Here is a 20572-nt window from a genome sequence, read left to right on the forward strand (position 1 = left end):
CTGGGCCTGCACCAGAGTTCCTCCTAAGAGGCTCCAGAATCAGCATACTTGGAGGTTGGCTTCAGACGAAGGCAGAGCAACAACCAATTAGCCCCACAAACAGCATATACAAAGGGCAGTCTCAACAGGCACCAGAGCCCACTGGGGCAAATCTAACTGAGTGGGGTAAGCCCCCCACACAGCAGCCCATGAGCTGTGGACATGGCCAAACCCCATAGCCAATCTCCTGAGGGTCAATCCCACCTACTGATGTGTCAATAGCATTCCAGGCTCAGTTATAACAGGAGGGCACACACAGGACACTCCTGGAGCACCTGGAGAAGGTGACTAGGGAGACTGTGCCAGGGCCCCACAGAACATACTACATAAGGCCACCTGGCCAGGACTGGGAGACATAACAGTTCTACCTAATACATAGAAACAAGCACAGAGAGGCAGCCAAAATGAGGAAACAAACAAACAAAAAAAAATATGTCCCAAATGAAAGAACAGGAGAAAACTCCAGAAAAATAACTAAACAAAATAGAGGCAAGTAACCTACCAGATACAGAGTTCAAAATAATGGGTGTAAGGATGCTCAAGGAACTTAGTGAGGACTTCAACAGAGAGACAGCAAGCATAAAAAAGGGCATAGAAACCATAAAAAAGAGCCAGTCAGAAATGAAGACTACAATAACTGAATTGAAGAATGCACTAGAAGGAATCGCCAGCAGACTAGATGAAGCAGAGGACCAAATCAGCGATTTGGAAGACAAGGTAGTACAAAACACCCAATCAAAACAGCAAAAAGAAAAAAGATTCCAAAGAAACGAGGATAGTTTAAGAGACCTCTGGGACAACATCAAGCATAACAACGTTCTCATGATAGGGGTACCAGGAGAAGAGAGAGAGCAAGCGATGGTAAGTAAGTACCTGGAAGTGGGGGACAAAGCTTTGTTTTTGTATATATTCTATGCCTAACTTTGAATCTGGTGCACACCAAGCCTTCAGTAATGAATGGATAAAAGGGAGGGAGGGACGGAGGGAGGGAGAGAGGGAGGGAGGGAGGGGGGGGAGGGGAGGAAGGAAGGAAGGAAGGAAGGAAGGAAGGAAGGCAGGCAGGCAGGCTGGCTGAGGTACTATTAGGGCATTAGAGGAAAAAGGGAATCATGAGCCACATGAAATCAGGAAACTTGAAGGTAAGCTCCAGAAGTTGCAGGTGTCCAGTTGGATTGTGTCATAAGGATGTGGGCAGGAAGGTAGCAGGTGTCAAATGTTGAAGGAGGAAAACAGTTTGTAGGGTTTGGATGTCAGGCTAGGACAGCTGAACGCGTTCTGTGGAGAGTGGAGAGCCACTGGGAGCTAATGAACAGGGAGCTATTGTTTAAGGAGACTAATCTGACACGTAGGACATCTTTCCCTTTTCGATAATGTATTCACTTTCTATCAGGAGTTTTCTTTGCCTTAATCCAAAGGAATTAATCTTATGGTGTGGTTTGAGTGGACCTGATCAACATTTCTTTTTCTAAAATAGCTCAAACTTGCATGTGTCTAGGTCAGCCTCAAGTAAAGTGCTGTTTTGCAATATGTTTTCTTTCAAGCAGTTAGGTTTTATACGCCCCAAGCCAGCAATCGCATTGTTTTGATGCAACACCCTGAAATTAACCTGAGCAGCTCCCCAAAGCCCAGCTCACGGTTATCAGCAAATGCTCACCCACAGCAGGGGTTGTCACTGGTAAGTTCTGTATGAGATTCTCTTACAAGGCAAGGTGTACTGAGAGAGAATCCCATCATTTTTTTACTAGAAATAATTTCTAAATGACACATTTATCCAAAGAGGAATTATCCTTCAATGTTATGAGAAACATTCTAATACTTGATAAGTAATTAACTATAAAGAATAAATCAATACTAAAAATGAGAGCATCATTCTTTAACAATCACATTTTATTCAATTCATCTGCCATAAGCCAGTTCCTATGAAAATGCACGTGTATAAAACCAACAAGTGATAGCTTCAGACCACATTAGTTATAAATTACATCTTAAAATTGTAAAGTTGTACAAGTAAACATTAAAGCTAAACATGCAAGTTTATCTTTATTTTTAATAACATTTGTTTTTCTCTAGCTTTCCAAACCTATTGCTGATCATAAAAGTAAATAATTACAAACAACACAAGTCCATTAAGACAGTACCATTGAGTCATGTGGTATGAATAGAAATAATGGAGACTTTGATACTGCCTAGATGGGCTGCTGGAATGATCTTTTTAGATGCCATATGTTAATAATCAACATTTCAGAAAAGAAACAGATTACTCTGAGATTGAACTATTTTGCATATAAAAGTAAAGTGAGTCACTAGAGTCCAGCCAGCTTTTACCTTTTTTTTTAATCTCAAAATGGATCATTGAGAATACTCAAGCTATATGTATAACTGAACAAGAAAATGACTCAGCAGAAAATTGACTCAGATTCTCATTTTCCTATTATTTGATACCTTGACAAACCATCCTCTCTTTTCCAACATCCATCCCTGGATCAAGTGAAGGGACAAAGGAAGCAATTTCCCCATTTTTCATGCTGTAAAGTAGGCTCTTCTCTAAGAATCCTAGGGCTGTGATGAAAGCACTGTAGGAGTTTTGGGAGATGGGTGGATGAATAGATGCCTTCCCAGAAAGTACTAGGATACCATTAGCCCTACAACAAATGAGCTCACTTGGTGTAAACTTCTTATTTAAATTACACAAAGGTCATCCACTTGGTCTTGTTTGGAATGGTCATTCTTTAAAAAATCAATAAACAAATTCCTGACAGACCTATCCTACTAAACTAGACATCATGCTTTCTGCTCCCACAAGCCTGAATGAATCTCTGCCCAGTTTGGTTAATTGACATTCACAAACATTATTAAGTTCTTCTGAAAAAAGAGCTCTTTCTGATCCCTTTGTTTTCCTAGAATCAAGTATGCATGTCGGTATTTGGTTTATCAGCATTTCTACAAATTCTGTTTTTCCATACATCATATGCACATAAATGCATGGAGGTCATTTTCAAAGATTCATATCTGGAAGAAGACTGAAAATGTTTTTATAACATTCCAGGTCACTATGGATAATTCAAGGGCAAATATCTATCATTTAATTTATTCTTAAAAATACTACATTCTAATAGCTGCTCTAGGTAAACATTTGCTTTTTTTTTTTTTTGCCATCCAGGTATTCACTATATAACCAACCTAATAACTGCTTTGCTGACATCTTAATTTCCTTCATTTTTATTTTTCAAACAGAATAATGTTTTGAAAATCATTAACACAATGATTTTCTGATAAAGGGGGCAGATGGATATAAGTCAGGTTTTGGATTTGGAAATTCTGAAGGCTAAAAACAGTGAAATAGTCTTTCCAAGAATGTAAGACAGGCAAAAAGAAAAGCCCAGGGCCAGAGTGACCTGGCGGGCCACACAGGACCAGTTGTATGGCTTGCCAATGAAAAGCATGGAAGACAGCAGCATGATGACATGAGAAAGCTCAGCTCCCTGTCATTGGCGTTCACAAGCGGAGTGTGCCTGTATATCACATACACAACTGCGACTGCCAAGACCACAAGCGCCCCAAAGACAGAGAGAATGACAAGCGTGAATCCTAGGGCCTCGTCATAAGCAAGGAGTTCCACCTCTTTCAGCAAGCACTCGCTTTTTTGTGCATTTGACCAATAGTCTTCACCACACTATTCACACTCCCTTTGACCTAATGGACTAAGAACAGTGATTGACTGCAAAGAAATCCAACTGACCCCTTCAGTTGTAATAGTTCAGAGCAGCCAAAGGCCCTATTGCAGGATTCACTGAGATACCTTTATAGAGAGAACATATGATATCTTCCAAAACGCAGTGATAAAGTGGTCTTAAAGTATGCAGCTAATATTACAGGTTGAGAATTATTTTCAATTTTGGAAATTCGGTCTTCTTGGCTTCAGCCTTTCCTCCATGGGCTTTGTTCAGTAAGATTCCTCTTTCTTTCTCTTCCAATTATCCAATTGAGAAAGGAGGTGTGTAGCCTCATAAACTCCAGAATAATTCATAGATGATTTCCCATATATGAGAAAATTAAAGCTACTAGGTGAAACAATCAAGAGAATTGTGATAGGGATAAGGCTGATTAACACGTTAAGCACCAAGTCTGTTTTGTCTTCCTTTCCGTTTAGCCCGCGATATCCGATTTCCAGATATGCTTTCTCTTCAGTCAGTTGTCTGTGGTTCGTGTTCCAGTGCAGTTTAAAAATTTTTTTCTTTACCCGTAACAGTGACAACGTCAGTAGAAGAAACATGTGAAAGTGATTCAAGTGAAATTAGTTTTCCTAATAGAAGAATATAATTTTTTAAATTGTATATCGTCAGTCACCGGTGACTGACGCGGTCCGAACGGAAAGTATAGTGTCAGTCACTGGTGACCGACATGGCACTTAACGTGTTAAAATACTAGTGTTTTCAGTCTTCCGTTCAATATCGCCCTCACCTACTGAAGATAATTTTGTCTTGGCCCCATCAGCTTTGCCCTCCTCACCCTCCAGATGTAGATTTGAGAGAAGAGGTGGAGAAAGACTGAGAATAAGAAGGGAAACAAAAATAACCATGTTGACTAAGGGCTTTTATCTGGGCAGAGGCTCTAAGGGAGAATATCACAACATAAGAAAAACTTATTTGTGGTAGATTATGAAATGAATCTCTTTCATATTCTTTGAAAGATGCAGGTACAGACTAGAATCCCCTTTCAATCACTCTGACTGTGGGATGGGGCTTCTCTTGACATAACTGTGCAGAGACTGGGCCATGTGGGGCCCAGGGAGCTGTTCAGGTTGCGCTGTGCTTGTTTTCCATGTGGGAATATTATTACACTTTTTAAACTCTCTTTTAAATTAACTGCTATTGAGGGACTTTTGACAAAAGACAAGTACAATTTCTGTTATCTTTAACAGAAGGTAGAGATAAAAATAAACCTGCTCCAACATGCTTCATAAGGCTAAGCATAACAAGCCCAGCTAAAACTCTACTCATGAAGAACAGCAATTCTGCAGGTTGTACTGAAGAATTCATAGGGCAGTAGTTACAGAATTCATCTGTCCTACAAACTTTGAGTAATTATGGCTTTAAGCGAATAGTCTTTAGGGATAGAATTCTTGGTCTTATAGTTCCAAATTAGAGATAATATAGTAAAATATAGAAATGTAATTCACTTATTTTTCCAATTATTTACTATTTTTTCTGTAACTAATATTTAATCTATTTCATAAATCAAAATCATTGTAAATAGTTTTTATGAATCCATTTATTCATATTTCACATATTAAAATTTTTTCCTCTCTTAAATTTATGGATGCAGATCTTTTTCCAACTGTAGCAGCTTGAGCACTGAAACCCAGCTGTTATTTTTTTTCACATTGCACAGACCATCCAATAGTCTGGTAGATGATAATGATTTTTGTTATAAGTTGTTCACACCTATTTAGATAGAAGGCTCCCAAGAATCTATTTGCCAAAACATGTTTCATCTAATCGCACTTTTATGTCAATGAAAAAAATGACCATCTCTACCTGGTTCCTGTGACACGTGTCCATCAGCACACGGGATGCAGTCAAAGTAGCATATTGGTTCCCCGTCACGAATCCCCTTCAAGGTCCCAGGACGACACAAATCGGCGCAAACGGGATGAGGACGCTAGCAAAAACAAACACAGCACAAGTAACAGAGACCTTTGTTGCCACCACTTGTGAAGCTGAGAGAGTTCACGCCTGGATTTCTGTGGACGTTTTGTGATATATTAGAAAACCTAGGACAGCTGGACAAGGATAATATACAAAGAGAATAACAACACAGAGAGCCTAGCAAAGAATTTTGCTAAAAGTCAGTCTTGTGGTTGCTTCTAGATATGCAAAGCTAATCCTAAAGCTAGCTCTTTCCAACTTTGGGGAGTCAGACAGACTCCATGCCCATGAGACTCTGGGGAGGGGACAAATCTATTTCTGCTTTTGGAGAGCTGGGGGGAGGGGTCTGTGATCCCAAGAATTATCTTGAGAGCCTGAAAAATATTTCTTTCCACAAGGTCGTTCCAGCATAGTCTAAAAATCAAAGATGTGTCATAAAGAGTCAGTAGAAAAGAAAGATGAAAGATCTGATTCATGGGAAAAATTGGCACAGAAAAAGGGAAAGTAGACAAGGACATTGGAATATTTTCTCACAAAAAGTTTAGAAAGCTTAGGGGTAAACCTGGGCCTCTCTTTACATTCTACATGGATGTGCACCTAGGGACCCAGTACAAACAACTGCAGTGCTTGTAAATCAGTTTATATCTTAAAGTGAATGAAGAACTTTCTATTTAAAAGGAAGATGAAATGTACTTTCCACTAAGCAAAGATTTATTTTGAAAAGTGAATAATCACATTTATATTTATTTCAGAAATCAGAATTTTTCTACGTTAAATCTGAATTAGATTAACAATGGAAAATACTAGAAATTGCTGAGCTGACTTATGGTATGTAACATTACTGAAGTACCTATTGCTATACAATAGATAGGCTTCTTACAAGGGGTGTGTGTGTGTGTGTGTGTGTGTGTGTGTGTGTGTGTGTGTCCACCCACAGAATGAAATGGATTTCCTATCTCCTGACCCAATCTTCTGAAAAGAGCTTTCCACATACCTTACTTTGAAAATCATCATGAACAATGAGCCAAGACCTTTTTGTTCCATTTCTCAGTATCCCTTCCTTTCTCAACCCTCATGATCTAGCTTCCAAATCACTCACCTCACTAAAATGTTCCTTACCATGTCTGATAGCTTTTCCTCTAGCCACATTCTCCTTTATCTCTCTTCAATATCTGGCTCAATTGATCTACCCCTTCTGGAAATGCACTGGGCTTCCATTGGGGTCTTTCATTTATTTTCTTGGTTCTACTTCCTCCACCCTCCTCATCACAGAGGGCATTTTTCTTGGGTTTGGTCCATGGTCCTCTGCTTTTATCCCTTGATATAAAGCAGCTCATTCATTCTCTTGTCTTTGAGCAGCAGCTCTATATAAGAAGTCCCAAGTCTTGATGTCTAACACCAACCTTTCCCACCAGACCTCTAATTCTAACTCCTAAACTAACAACCCCTACTTTAAGTTTCTATGATCACCTCAAATTCATCAAGTCTAAAATTATCCCCATTAACCTTATTCCTCCTCCGAAATGCCTTACTTCTGCCACTGACGCCATCATTCTCACCCATAATCCCCAACCTTATCTTCTACTACTTGCCTATATGTACCCTCTCCCTCATGCAGGCCCTTCTGCTCACCAACCTCCAGACTCAGTTTACCATCATGAGTTAAATTTGCCTTATACCATTCACTAATTGTTTGATGCAGGACATTTCCAAATCCAACATGTCAACAAATTCTGTGACTTCTACCTGTTATATCCAGAACTGAACTCCTCTGTACCACATCTGTCCGGATCCAAGCTACCTTCATTATTGTGGATTATTTTATTGGTCTTCTGACTGGTTTCCCTGGTTCTACTCTGTTTCCCCACCCAACCCACTCCTTCAATCTATTTGCTGTGTGGCAGATAGAATGATCCTTTAAACCCTAAATCAGGTCATGACTCTCCTCTGGAAGGAGTTTCTCATCGCTCTCCTTTTCACTCACTGTAAAAGCTATATTCTTTCAACAGCCAATAAGGCCCTACATGATCTGACCTTTTCTTGCCTCTCTTACCTCCTCTCCCACTTCTCTCTCTCCCTCTCTCTCTCTCTCTCTCTCTCTCTCTCTCTCTCTCTCTCTCTTCTCTCCCTCTCTCCCTCCCTCCCTCCAGCCACACTGATCTGTTTGGTGTTCTTCCAAAATGCTAAGCATGCTCCTGCCTCAGGACTTGCTGTTCCCTCTGTCTGAAATGCTCTTCCCCTAGATAATGCATGTATTCACTTCCTTTTAAGTAGTTGTTCAAATGTTCCCCAGTGAAGCCTTTCCTGACTACATTATGTGAAATTACAATACAACACTCCCGCCAGCACTCCCTATCTCAGTCCTGGCTATTTTTTTCTCTGTAACATTATCACTCTTTAAGATAACATATAGTTCATCAATTTATCTTGTTTATTGCCTATTTTCTACCACTGAAATGTTAAATCCATTAGGTATGGATTTTTTTTGTTTTGTACACTGATGTATCCCCAGTTCCTAGAACAGTGTCTAACACATGTAATATTGTGCTCAATAAATATTTGCTCATTTAATTAATTAAATTGTAAGTGCTGTGAGGAAAGTGGTCTTTTTGCAGTGCTTAACACAGAGGTGGAGTCATAGTACATACTTAGTAAATTTGAATTACACTACATTTGAACCAATTTCTTTATACAAATATAACCCTAATTTTAATTGAAAAATGAGATGAGAAAAATAAAATTACTCTGCCCTAATGAAACATTAAAATAGATTTTACTATTTAAAAACATTTTACTATTTTTTCCATCATTTTTAGTAGGAACAGTCTTGAATTTTGTATATGTAAGTGGTAACATCTTCTCTTTTCATGCAAAACACTATATTGAGCACCTACTATATGCCTAGCACTAGGGATACAAAAGTGAAAAGTCTCAGGCCGCACTGAGGGAGAGAACTCTGGACCACAGAAGATGGTTTATAGTCTAGGCCTAGGGATGCTCTGTCTTTCTGCAATGAGAGAAATTTTATATATCTGGGCTATCCATTATGGTAGCCCCTAGCCACACATGGCTATTGAACACTTGAAATTTGGCTCATGTGACTAAGGAACTGAATTTTTCATTTCAATCCATTTAAATTTTAAAAGCTACATGTAACTTGGGGGTGCTGTATTGGACAGAGCAACTCTAGGTCAAAGGAATAAAAATCCCCTAGAGTGGCAAACACTGATAAGGCTTTATTTTTATTTTCTGTCATAATGTATTCAAATGCTACTTAAAGATAGGCAAAGAAAGGAAGAACTACTGTGTGTGTGTGTGTGTGTGTGTGTGTGTGTGTGTGTGTGTGTGTGTGTGTGTTGTGAGTCCATATGTTTAGCTACCCATGGAAAGCAGAAAGGAAGGAAAGGATAAAAAGAGAGATTGAAAAAAAGATCTCCTAGGTGTCTGACACAACATAGGAGCTCCGAAATCTGAATTTCCTTGTTAGTTATTCGTGGATCCTTTCCCAGCATGATTTGGAAAACTGTTTGGGAATCTCAGCTCTCAGGTCAAAAGAGCCACACAGAAGACAGAAGACACATAAAGGGAAAAAACACCCCAGTCCCCCAACTCAAGCCTTGAGGCAGGAAAAAAAAACACAAAACACAACAACAACAAAAACCACGCTGGCTGTACTGACACCCATTTTCATCTTTCACTCCTGCTGTTTCTTTCATTCTGAGATTCATGTGGAAGATTAAATTGCCAATGCTTTTCCACCACCCTATCATTTTATGTAACACTACAGGTCACCCTGTAGTAAACACAAAACTAGAATAGAATAGCAAAAGCCCTATAGTCCTAGGCTCTTACAAATAATATTTCATTAAGTAAAAAGTTAAGCTGCCTGGTTTCTTCTTAACTTCTGGTAAGTGAAGAGGCTTCCCCTTAATTTTCCCTAACACTTCTCTGGGTCTTTACATTGTGTACACCCAGGGGACCCCTGACTCTAGCTCACCAACCACTTCTCAGTGCTGCATATCAAAGCCCTTCTGTTGTTATAGGAAGAGGAAGAATAAAAGCTGTAATACAACCTTATATATGTCTACTCACTGTGATGAGCACCTAAAACTAATATAATATTATATGTCAATTGTAATTGAAAACTTTAAAAATTATTTTAAAAATAAATGTAAAAATAAAATAAATAATATTTAAAAATAAAAATAAAATGTTCTTAACAAAAAATTGTAAAAATTTATAATAAATAATGAAATAAATAACAATTCATTATTAATAAATAATGAATCATAAAGTACAATGACTCTGGCAGTGGATTTCTTTATAGCATCAACAGCTTTTTGCATTTTCTCATTGGAATAGACTTTGGGAATGGTTTCTGATAATGCAATACAGAGGTTGGCACTCTCCGTTTTTTCCTTAAAAATTTTTACTCCATATTTTCCATAATCATCATCAGCTACGATAGCGCCTACCCAGACCCAACCAAAGTGTTGGATAAGTTCTACCATGGCCTGCGACTGGAACATGTCACTAGCTACTATGCAAAGAAAAGAGGGAAACTGGTATTTCTTACTAAGAATTGAGCAGGTAGAGGCATAGCCCACCTACAATTGAAAAAATTTATGTAGTTATTAGAAAGCTATAGCAAAATCTCAAATTACACAATACCCAAATAGTTTTATTGGCCGAGGAGGGAACTTAATAGTTGTTCTCCCTTTAGTCTCACATCCTTCCACAGACAAAAGGCCTGAGGGAACACTTTGTGCCCCCTTATCTATCCTTTTCCCACCCCACCCCAAGGGAGTTGGAGGAGCTAATTATTAAGCTGATGACATTAAATGCACCACTTTTCACAGGTGGGGTTACAGCACTGAAAAGGAGACCCTGTGCCCTTTTGTCTGTGTTCTCCTGAAACTAGGTGTGTGAGTCAAGTCATCCAGGCTTTCTCAGATCTAACTTCTCAGCCACACAGATGATGGGGTGAGTGGACTCAGCTTATTTGGCAGGCCCAGTTTTCTTCTCTCTCTCCTCTCTCTCTCCTCTCTTTCTGTCTTATCACCACCACTACTTTCCCTCTTTCTCTCCTCTTTTCCTTGTTTCTCTCTGCCCTGGCAGAGTATCTGAGTATCTAGGTCCCAAGATTTAGATCGAGAAAGTTGGTAGGGAGCGCTTCAACCTCAGGTCTCAGTCACATTCTAGAAGCCTTCATTTTACAGACACTTGTCTAGATAAATGAAGAGGTACTTTTTTCCCATTTTGCCAGTGATCCCTATGTGCACTTTTCCACCAGGGAGAGTTTATGAATTCGGTAGCATGAACTCCTGACAGCCTTACATGCATTTCTGCTGTACCTCACTCTCACCCTTGCTGACTCTACAACGATGAGCGTTAAGTCCCATTTTCCCCTAAAGCATCCCATGCCTATCCCGTGCTATTAATACACTGCCTCCAATAGGACCTCCTATAATTTCACAGCTCCTTGACTGTCAGTTCTTTCATAATTGACAGAATATTCCTATTTTCTCTTTTCTCTACCCTTTGTTCTGTTCTTATTCCATTGGCTAAAGCTTATATTCTTCTTTGGAAACATATAAGCTGCAATATCAGGGAAGCCATATGTAAGGGGAAAAAATCTCCTTTAGGAAGGAGAAACACCCCACACATAATTCATTAGTATAAGATTGCAGACAAGTCATTTAAACCTTCTGAACCTCGGTGTCCCCATGAGTAAAATCAGGGTAATTATATCTACATCTTACCTATATAAAGTATACTTAATATATACTTGGTATATTGTAACAAATATTAATAATATACTTATATAAAGTATATATATGTTATATACTCATATGATGATTTAATATTCTCAGTATATTAAGTGAAACAACAAATGTGAAAGCCTTACATCAAATATTTCTTTTACCCTCTTTGCATATTTGCTGCAAGGATTTAAATGATAAAATCTATCTAGAGGTTTCTAGCAGGTGCCTGGGCCATGGTTGCTGTTCTGTGGAAGATACGAGTAGAGCTCACAGCAGCAGCAGTCCGTTGAGCTGCATGAAGCCCTTACCTACAGTGTCAGCTGTGTCACCTGACCCCTCCTCTAGGCTCTGTTTCTCAGTGTTTTCCTGTCCCTCCTACATTTGTATTTGCAGCTTTATAAGAATACTATGTAAATGCTACTTTTTACAATTATTTCAAATTCTCCAATCAGTAACACAAATAAGCTTAATCATCGTTCACATTCATACATTCTGACTATTGATACTTTAATGACCCACCCTTAGAAATAATTATAGTGCTTTACTTATATTTCCTTAACAATCCATTCTTCTTAATATCATCTATTATTAAGGTGAAACGTGTCACAGTCTCTGAATTTAAAATAATCTGTCGATACTCTATCTCGTGAAATCCCCAGGTGCATTTCAGCATGTTGGTGTATAGAATAAAAAGGGTAATGAATAATTAGCATTAACATAGGCAAGGAACAAAATGAGTTCCTTATACCGTCTATCAACCAGCCAAGCAGTCTTTCTCCATCACCTACTCTGCGCTCCCACAGTGCTACAGGGCACAGCGCCTAGTGAGATATTTACATACCAATCACTGGGTCACAGCCTCAAGACAAAAGCAAGTCACACTTGCTGCCTAAGGACTGAACAGAGTAACTAGGGGCAGCAGCACCACCACCATCCCTGTTGGTCTCTGCAACAGACCCCACCCTCACCTGAGCACCTGACTAGTTGCTGCAATCTCCACAAACATAGCTTGTGTTTCTTATAAATTAGTACCCGGCACAATAAGGAGACACCTGAGGTAAGTAATACAAACCTAGAATTCTTGAAGCAGCAACGGAAGAGGACGATCCACCGGCTCCCACAATTCCTGCCAGAAGTGCTCCAGTGCTGTTTCTAAAGTTGGGCTGGTTTTCTTCCTGCCTGGTAAGGAAGACCAGAGCTGCTTCCACAGACTTGGAGATGGCGGAACACGTATCAAAGATCTGATAGCCCAAAGTGATGTTGGGCAAAATATCCTTCCTCTTGTTAATTTCCTTGATCCTGTGAATCATGGTTTTCATCCAGCGGAATCCCCGAAAGTTAAACCTGGAAAGGAAATCACTTTTGTAAGGCTTTCCTCAGTGGGCGGGTCTTTGGGCAGGGTTGGGGAGGGGTATAAAACAGCTTTTAGCTGGGGTTGGTGCTGGGAGCATTTTGCCAAAATATCAGCAGGCACGTTACTTGCCTGAGCATGTTAATATTTCATAAGTGATATTGCAAACTTCAAGGCCTCATGTATGAATCATATTCATTATTGATTGGTTTGGGTTGGGAAGCATCTTTTTGGGACATGGTCTTGCTCTTGTCTATCTTTCATATCATATAATCTCCCCAAACTGCCAGTTACCTCTTTACACAGAAATATTCTTATCTTCTCAATTCTGTCCACCACACAGGGCCCCCAATAACCCCTCAACACATTTGCCTCATTCATTGGAAGTCCCTGGTGCTATATGATTCTCCTTTCCCTCCCCTTTATCTTCCTATAGGTTTCTCTTGTTTTCCTCTAGACATTAATGATAATAATAACAATTATGTAGATACATGAAAATACTTATAGGACTACATCAAAGCCGTACATAAACTTATACAGAATATATAATATATATTATGACTTCAATTTAATAATTTTTTCAGCCATGATTTGATTGTTAATGTTGAGAGATTTTTTTAATTGGAAAATGTCTCCTTCCTACCATTCTCACATATAACCATAAATAAGATGCCTCCGCCTTTCCATTCTCTGGCCATTAAAGAGGGAAATATTTCTCTTGAAGACCCTCAGTACATTCTTTTTTCGATTTCTTCTCCATAAAAAAAAAATAACTATTCCCAACTCTTTCTTTCCAGTTTTAACAGAACTTTAATCTATTTAAAAGCAAGGACCTCAAGATTTTTTCTCTTAATATCTTCTGTAGCTATATAGCATCTCATTCCATATCTTCTACTCAATAAATATATATTTTTAATTTAAATGAACATGCACACTCTTTTTTTCTCCCTTTGACCTTTCCCTTGTCATCGAATTATCCTCACCTTGTTTTTCTCTTTTGCACTTCCTTTCCCAAATGGCCTTTCTTTGGTGATACAGTTTAAATTGCACAGTACGTACTCCAGACATTGCCACTTGGATTAATTTTAATCCCTTCCATTCTGATTTTGCTGGGACATGACCATAAAAGGTGCTGACCTCTTGGGAGCTGGTTTGGGTTTTGCCTGGGGTTCGTGGCATCCCCAAATTTACAATTTATTTTCCATTCTTGGGAACATAGTATTAGAGATTTTTTCTCTTTATTTTCAATAAATATTTTTAAATTAAATGTCTAATTGCAAATAGCCATGTTGGCAGATTATAGAGTTCTCCATGTCTCTTTAATTAATTAGTTTTGCTTAGCTTGGTTTTTCATTTAATATGTAGTTATTGATTTCCACTGGTGCCAGACACTATAAATACAACAGTGAACAAGCTAGGCACTACAGTGTCAAAGTGAAGAAACAGAAAAATAGTCAAGTGATGCACAAAATGATAAAAACAGTGATAGGGTAGACACAAGGGGCCATGAAGTACAAAAGAGAGGCACCTCACCCTGGAGGATTTAACAGCCGATCAGAGTCTTGAAGGGCAACATAAAAACAAGGAGTGAATGCTACAGGCAGGAAGAACAGCATGTGTGAAGGCATTACAAAAAGAGAACATGACACTTTGTAGGCATGAAAAGGTCAGTACGCTTGGAGGACAGAGTAAGAGTAGGTGTGGCGCAGGGAAGAAGAGACTGAAAACCAGAAGGTGCCAGGACATGAAGGGTTTCATTGTCCCAGGAGAGGTGGTTTCCAAATTTACACGGGTGGCAATATGAATTAGCGTACACATTTCTGAAATAAATACAGTAAAACCTTGGATTGCGAGTAACTTGGTTTGCCAGTGTTCTACAAGATGAGCAAACATTTCAAATACATTTTAACATGGTAAACGAGTGACGTCTTGCAATATGAGTAGTTTGTTTCTAGAATGAATTATGCTCACAAACCAAGGTAGTACTGTATAGCTTGATCTTTTTAAAGATAATAGAGCAATACATTTCAAGAGTTAGAAAAATGTTCACCTGCTTTGAATCAATAACTCTAGCCCTGAAAATTTATATGAACAAACTGTTCTTCTCAAAGGAAAAAGCTATGTATGTCCCAAACTGCTCATCACAAAATTATTTATAGGGGCCGGCTGAGTGGCTCAATTGGTTAAGAGCATGCTCAAGAGTGTGAGCTCTGAGAAATAGTGGTTTGATTCCCAGCCCAAGCTGAGCTGCTGCTGAGCTGCCAACAGGTGGCAGGATGGCTCAGCTAAAAAAAAAAAAAATTATTTATAATGTTGAAGAACTTACATGCTCAGCAATAATAAGTTATGGTACATTGACTTGATAGGAACATTTTCCATTAAAAAACTATAATTAGAGAAATTACACAGCAGCATGCATATAATATTAAGTGAAACATGCCATGTGCAAAGTTGTTTCCATGCTATAATTAAAATTACATGTAAATTATGCGATCATTTGGATATGTATCAACAGGGAAAATTTTTAAATGAGTAAAGGATAATCATTGGAAGTGTGGGATCTGTGACAATTTTCTTTCACTTGTTAATTTCCGTTATGAAATTGACAATACTGTTGTACAATGTGTAACTTTTTCTCCTCAGAAATTTTCTCTAAATCCTAAATTTGTTTAGATCAACAAAAAAAAAATTAAAATACTCTCTTCCTCCTTCTATTTCATTGCCTTTCTCTACTCTGAACAACATTCTCAAAAGAATGGAAAAGCTGTCCTCTTCTGTTCACTGTAGTGGATGGCCAGCCAGAACTAGTGTCTTGCTAAATGATGGATTTCAAATGAGATGTCTTCAAACCCCAACTTGAATTTCTAGATCAGTTATAAGTAAAGGTTAGTGATGCCAAAATGTAATGACTATCAGACTAGGCCCTCCCGAGCTTGCCTCCTGAATACCAGCTAGGCCAGGCCTCCTATGAGACCCCTCCCACTGGGAGGGAAAGTTGCATCACCTGGAGGAACATTAAGAGGCTTGGAGAACATTGGGTTTGGGTACAGATAGGAGGGAACTGTAGGCAGGTATCAGTGGAAATGAATTATATAGTTCTAATTTTGAAAAAAATATCAAAAAATTTTTTAAATGTTGAATGTTAAATATCCAAGATATACGGGTATATTTAGGATGGACTAACATGCTAGGAACAGTTTTAGCCTTTTACAGCATAGAGAGGAGCAATTTGAATTTCAGTCAAATCAGGCTGATTTGCGGAACACCCACAATGATAGACTGTATTACTGACCCGCATTCAGGACAAGGAACTGGCTTTGCAGATGCCCTGGAACACACGAAAAAAGATTCATGCAAAATATCAAGAGTCAGAATGTCATCAAACTTCTCAGCAGCAACCCTGAAAATCAGAAGACCCTGAAGAAATCTTTCAAAGACTCCTCAGGCTTTGAGTTACAGTGAAGGTTAAGTAAGCATGCACTACCCTGTCCCACTGATTACAGTTAAAAATCCTTGGACAGAACATATTAAGCTACCATCAGACTATTCTGAAAATTAATTAAGAACAGGTGGACTAGGTAGGGAAATCAAACTACCCCTGGTAGGGTGAATTATTTTTAAAACAGGACTGACACACTTCTCACCACTCTTTCAACCACAGTAGATATGCCAAATTAGTTTTTTAATGAAAGGGGTCAGTTTTTATTAAAAATATGTACATTGGCTTTTTCACTTAATTTTGCTAGGAAGATAATGTTCAGAAGCTCTGATGAAGAGCAAAGAACAATTAAGTGATTCATTTACAAAATTATAGTGTACTATAGTAGGACAAACTCCAGTTTTCATTTTACGTTTTCAGGGATTGAAAAAGTGAAAATTTCTGTGATAAATAGTAAACTGACTCCACAATATTGAAGCTGTTAACAAAAGCCTTTCTCATCTCGCTTTCTTTTGCTTCATTGTAAGAATGGAAAGGAATTAGAAGATCTAGGAAAGGAATATGTAGGAACTAATTGCAATCCTTTCCTTTTGCAAACAGCATTACAGGTTATCCATCACTCTAATGATGTTTCAAATATGAAGCCTAAAATATGATAAAGGAAAGCAGTTTTGATCAGTAAAGATTTAATTGTGTAAGAAGTTGCTAAAAATTTTACAGTGTGCTTTTATAATTACCACGCAGCATCACGGAAATGCTTACTCTATAATGTAAAACACACAATATAAAATTGCGTCCATGGCTATGGTCACAACTATGCAACAATTATGGTTGCATTTATATAAAGGACTGAGAAAGAATATGAAAAGAGCTGCTTTGTTATGGTAGTAAAATAGTGGATAGCCATGAGTATTTTCCTTTCTTTTAATATCTGGCAATCTTTTCATATCTAAAGAGTGTGTGTGTATGTGTGTGTGTGTGTGTGTGTGTGTGTGTGTGTGTGTGTGTGTAAGCACACACATTTTACACCCAGAAATCTAACCCATGTTTGCCTTTTATACAATGGATTGTTAGCAAATTCAGATGATCAGTTATGGACCCCATTTTATGACATGACAATTTCGGGGCTAGGGGAGTAGGGCAGAAGCCTTCCAGATAAAGGAGTCTTGCTATGAACGTTAGCTTACAAATAAATTCAGCGTTCCCACACTGTATTTTCACTTGCAGAGAGTGTAGCCTAATAACAATTCATAGTAAAGCTGCAGCACTGCATAATTCTGCATCAGTGCTTCTCAAACCTTAATGAATATATGAGTCACCAGGAGGCCCTGTCCAAACACAGACTCTGATTCAGCAGACGCGGGATGAAGCCTGAGATTCCACCACATTTCCAACAGGCTCTTAGGGGGTACTGATGCTGCTGGTCCACAGGCCGCCCTCTGATGAGCCATGTTCTGTAGCATACAAAGCCTGTCCTTTTTCTTTCTGATGTACAGAAGTGGGAAAGGGCCCACTAGAGACCAAGCTTTTCTTATTTCTGAGCAATCCTAGAATGTCCACCTTGGAGAAACTGAGGCCCAGAAACAGGAAGTACCGATCCTGTCAGAGTTAGAGCTGGCATCACGACTCCAGCTCCAGGTTTTGACTCCCTCACCCCCACCACCTGTGATTGATGTAAAAAGAAGACAAAAAGAATGGTTTACCCTTCACATTTTGCTGACACTGGCTCCAAAATCGACTCATTTGCTGGAATGGTCCTGGCATGAATAGGAAACAGTCCTCCAATAACAAGTGAATGGTTTTTGGCATCTACATGCCCATTCAAATCAAACTTGCCCAGCAACTGACAGGTCTGTTCTTCTGTTTCTTCTTTGCCTTCAATGCGCAATTCAGCCCATAAAAAAAAGCAAGAAATCCTAGAACCAAGCATTTCTTTCCGCCGGCCATTTTAATAAGGTGAATTTGGGGAAAATGACCGGTCGTAAATGTTTTAACGAGGCACCTTGATAGAGTGTTACAGTGAATGTGTGTCACATCTCAGTGGACTCAGTTTGCCACTACTTGCCACATAATTGTCATGCCTCGGTCAATCACAGAGCCTCACACTCACCTGCAATTTACGGATCTGGATTAGGAGCTGAGCAGTCCTTTTGAAAAGAGCCTCATAAAAGTTTCTTTTGTGCTTAGTAATAATCTATGACATAATAGTGGGTTTTGAGTTTAAAATAGAGTCATTGCATTTTGTAGAAATTGCCCCTTTCTTGAGTATGGCACGACAGTCTCATTCATCCTCCCTTCAGCCACCCTGTGGAAGCTGCTCTAGACCTAAAGGGGAGAAAAGGCATTCTGTTTCATCAGAAAGTTTTTAGAAAGTGGCATCATGCCAAGCTCTTTTGTGAGGGGTATATAAAATGTTGAGTGGGGGATTTCAACCAGAAGACACCATTTTGAATCTGTGTTCTGCCACTTGTACTAGTGATGAAAGTCATGTAATTTCTGTTCCTCAAGTTCATCAGTGACTAGGATAATAAGCGACCCTAGAAAGGTTTTGTAAAGCCCATAAGGGTTCAAGGAATGTTTTTTGGTTTTTTTTTTCTTTTTTAAGCTGAGCCATCCTGCTACCTGTTGGCAGCTCAGCGGCTGCTCAGCTCGGGCTGGACTCGAACCGCTGTTGCTCCAAACTTGAACTCTTGAGCGAGCTCTTAACCAACTGAGCCACTCGGCCGGCCCTAAGGAATGTTTTTTATAGACATCATTTTCTTTAACCTCCTCTTCAAGGTAAAGTGTTGCCCTTGGCTGACTTTGCTGACTTTCTCAATGGTTCAAACACAAATCCCTGAGAATTTCTGGGCTCTTTCCTGAGAATCTTCCCTCCTGCCTTTCTTGCTCGGCCCCTCTCAGGGATATCTCCCATCTCTCTCTCCAGAGCACCTCACCATGGATTCCAAGTCCCCCAGTCTCCCTCTTTGGTCATTCTCACACATCTCCCCTTGGAGTAGAAGTTCATATTTTCAGAACACAATCCCATTACATGTATGAGGAGCATGAAAAATGTGTATACCTTTTAAGATCACCTGATTTTACTTCATAGTATTTGTCTCAGTGACACAATACAGATCCACACAAACATGATGCATAAGGATATTGAGTTCAGTTTTATTTATAATAGTCAAAAATGTAACTAACTAAATGTACACTATAGGAAATTCCTAAAATTGATTACATGAGGTGTTAACATGATGGAATACAACGAAGCCATTTAAATCACGTTTTAGAGAATACTCACAAGGGAAAAGCTCATAACACACTTAAAGTGAAGGTAACAGATAACAAAGCAACATATATAATTACATTCTAAATTTATAAACTTTACCAGTATATCATAGCTCTTTCATCCATACATTTCCATTAAAAGCACTAGAAGAAAGTACTGCAAACTGAAATCAAAAGAAGAAAAAAAGGAAACAAAAACACTCTTTCCCATTATTTTAAAAAACCAGCTGTTGTCACATTTCCATATTCATTTCCAGTCCAGATCAACACCTATACAGTACTTTTAATTATTTGTTGGTTATAGGTTGTGAGTGATTTCAATTTACTTCTTTATATTTTTCTATATTTTCCCATGTTCTACAATATTCTTATATTTCTTTTATAAACAGAAAAAAAATGCTACTGGAAAAAAGATGGTTCCTCCTTTTCTACAACTCCTCCACACATGCACATCCAACTCCAACCGTCCCCCACCACACACTCACCACATATTTACCACCCTAATATCGTCAGCATTACCAGTCACCTGGGTCCTACCAGCTCTTCCCCACAAGAGTCATTTCCTTCACTTCACCCACTGAAGGATTTCCAATACACAATTGTTGCTTAAGTGTAATCTCTACCTGACCCTGGAGAATTCCAAAAGAGAGGTTCCCATTACTACTTCCCAGGTGAAGCTGCAGCCCCATGCCTCAGTCTCCCCACAGCTGAGGAGGCCTTCACAAGTGAACTAGCAGATAGCACACACCCCGAGCCCCTGCCTGAGGGACATCTCAGTCTGTCGACTGTCTGATGAGTCTTAGTTTTCTGAAATGTGGATAGTCCACAGGTTCCATCCTCAGTGTTTTAAAATAACTGAAAAGACATAAAGAAAAAGACAGGTTCCCAGGAGAATCTCTTCCCAGACATGCTTCAGAGGCTGGCTTCATCCAAACAAAATGGCACTCTGGGGGACAGACCACCAACAGCCTGAGAACCCCTCTCCTGTGCTGTAAAGGTTTAGTCCACAGCCTTTCTCAGAACTGTTTGAAACTCTTCTTCATTCCTTTTTGCTCTC

General features: G+C 39.0%; 1 protein-coding gene across 1 annotated transcript; it reads right to left on the minus strand.

Annotated features, from left to right (window-relative positions):
* Positions 1 to 3242: 3242 nt before the first annotated feature.
* LOC109373080 (vomeronasal type-2 receptor 1-like) lies at positions 3243 to 18189 on the minus strand. Its single transcript, XM_019626669.1, is given in 7 exon segments — positions 3243 to 3505; positions 3508 to 3732; positions 5577 to 5700; positions 9971 to 10294; positions 12505 to 12796; positions 17946 to 18145; positions 18148 to 18189. Coding segments are annotated over 7 exon segments (1470 nt in total).
* Between the last annotated feature and the right edge of the window lie 2383 nt (positions 18190 to 20572).

The sequence above is a fragment of the Hipposideros armiger genome, unplaced genomic scaffold (genome assembly GCF_001890085.2).
Source record: "Hipposideros armiger isolate ML-2016 unplaced genomic scaffold, ASM189008v1 scaffold_16, whole genome shotgun sequence".
NCBI classification, from domain to species: domain Eukaryota; kingdom Metazoa; phylum Chordata; class Mammalia; order Chiroptera; family Hipposideridae; genus Hipposideros; species Hipposideros armiger.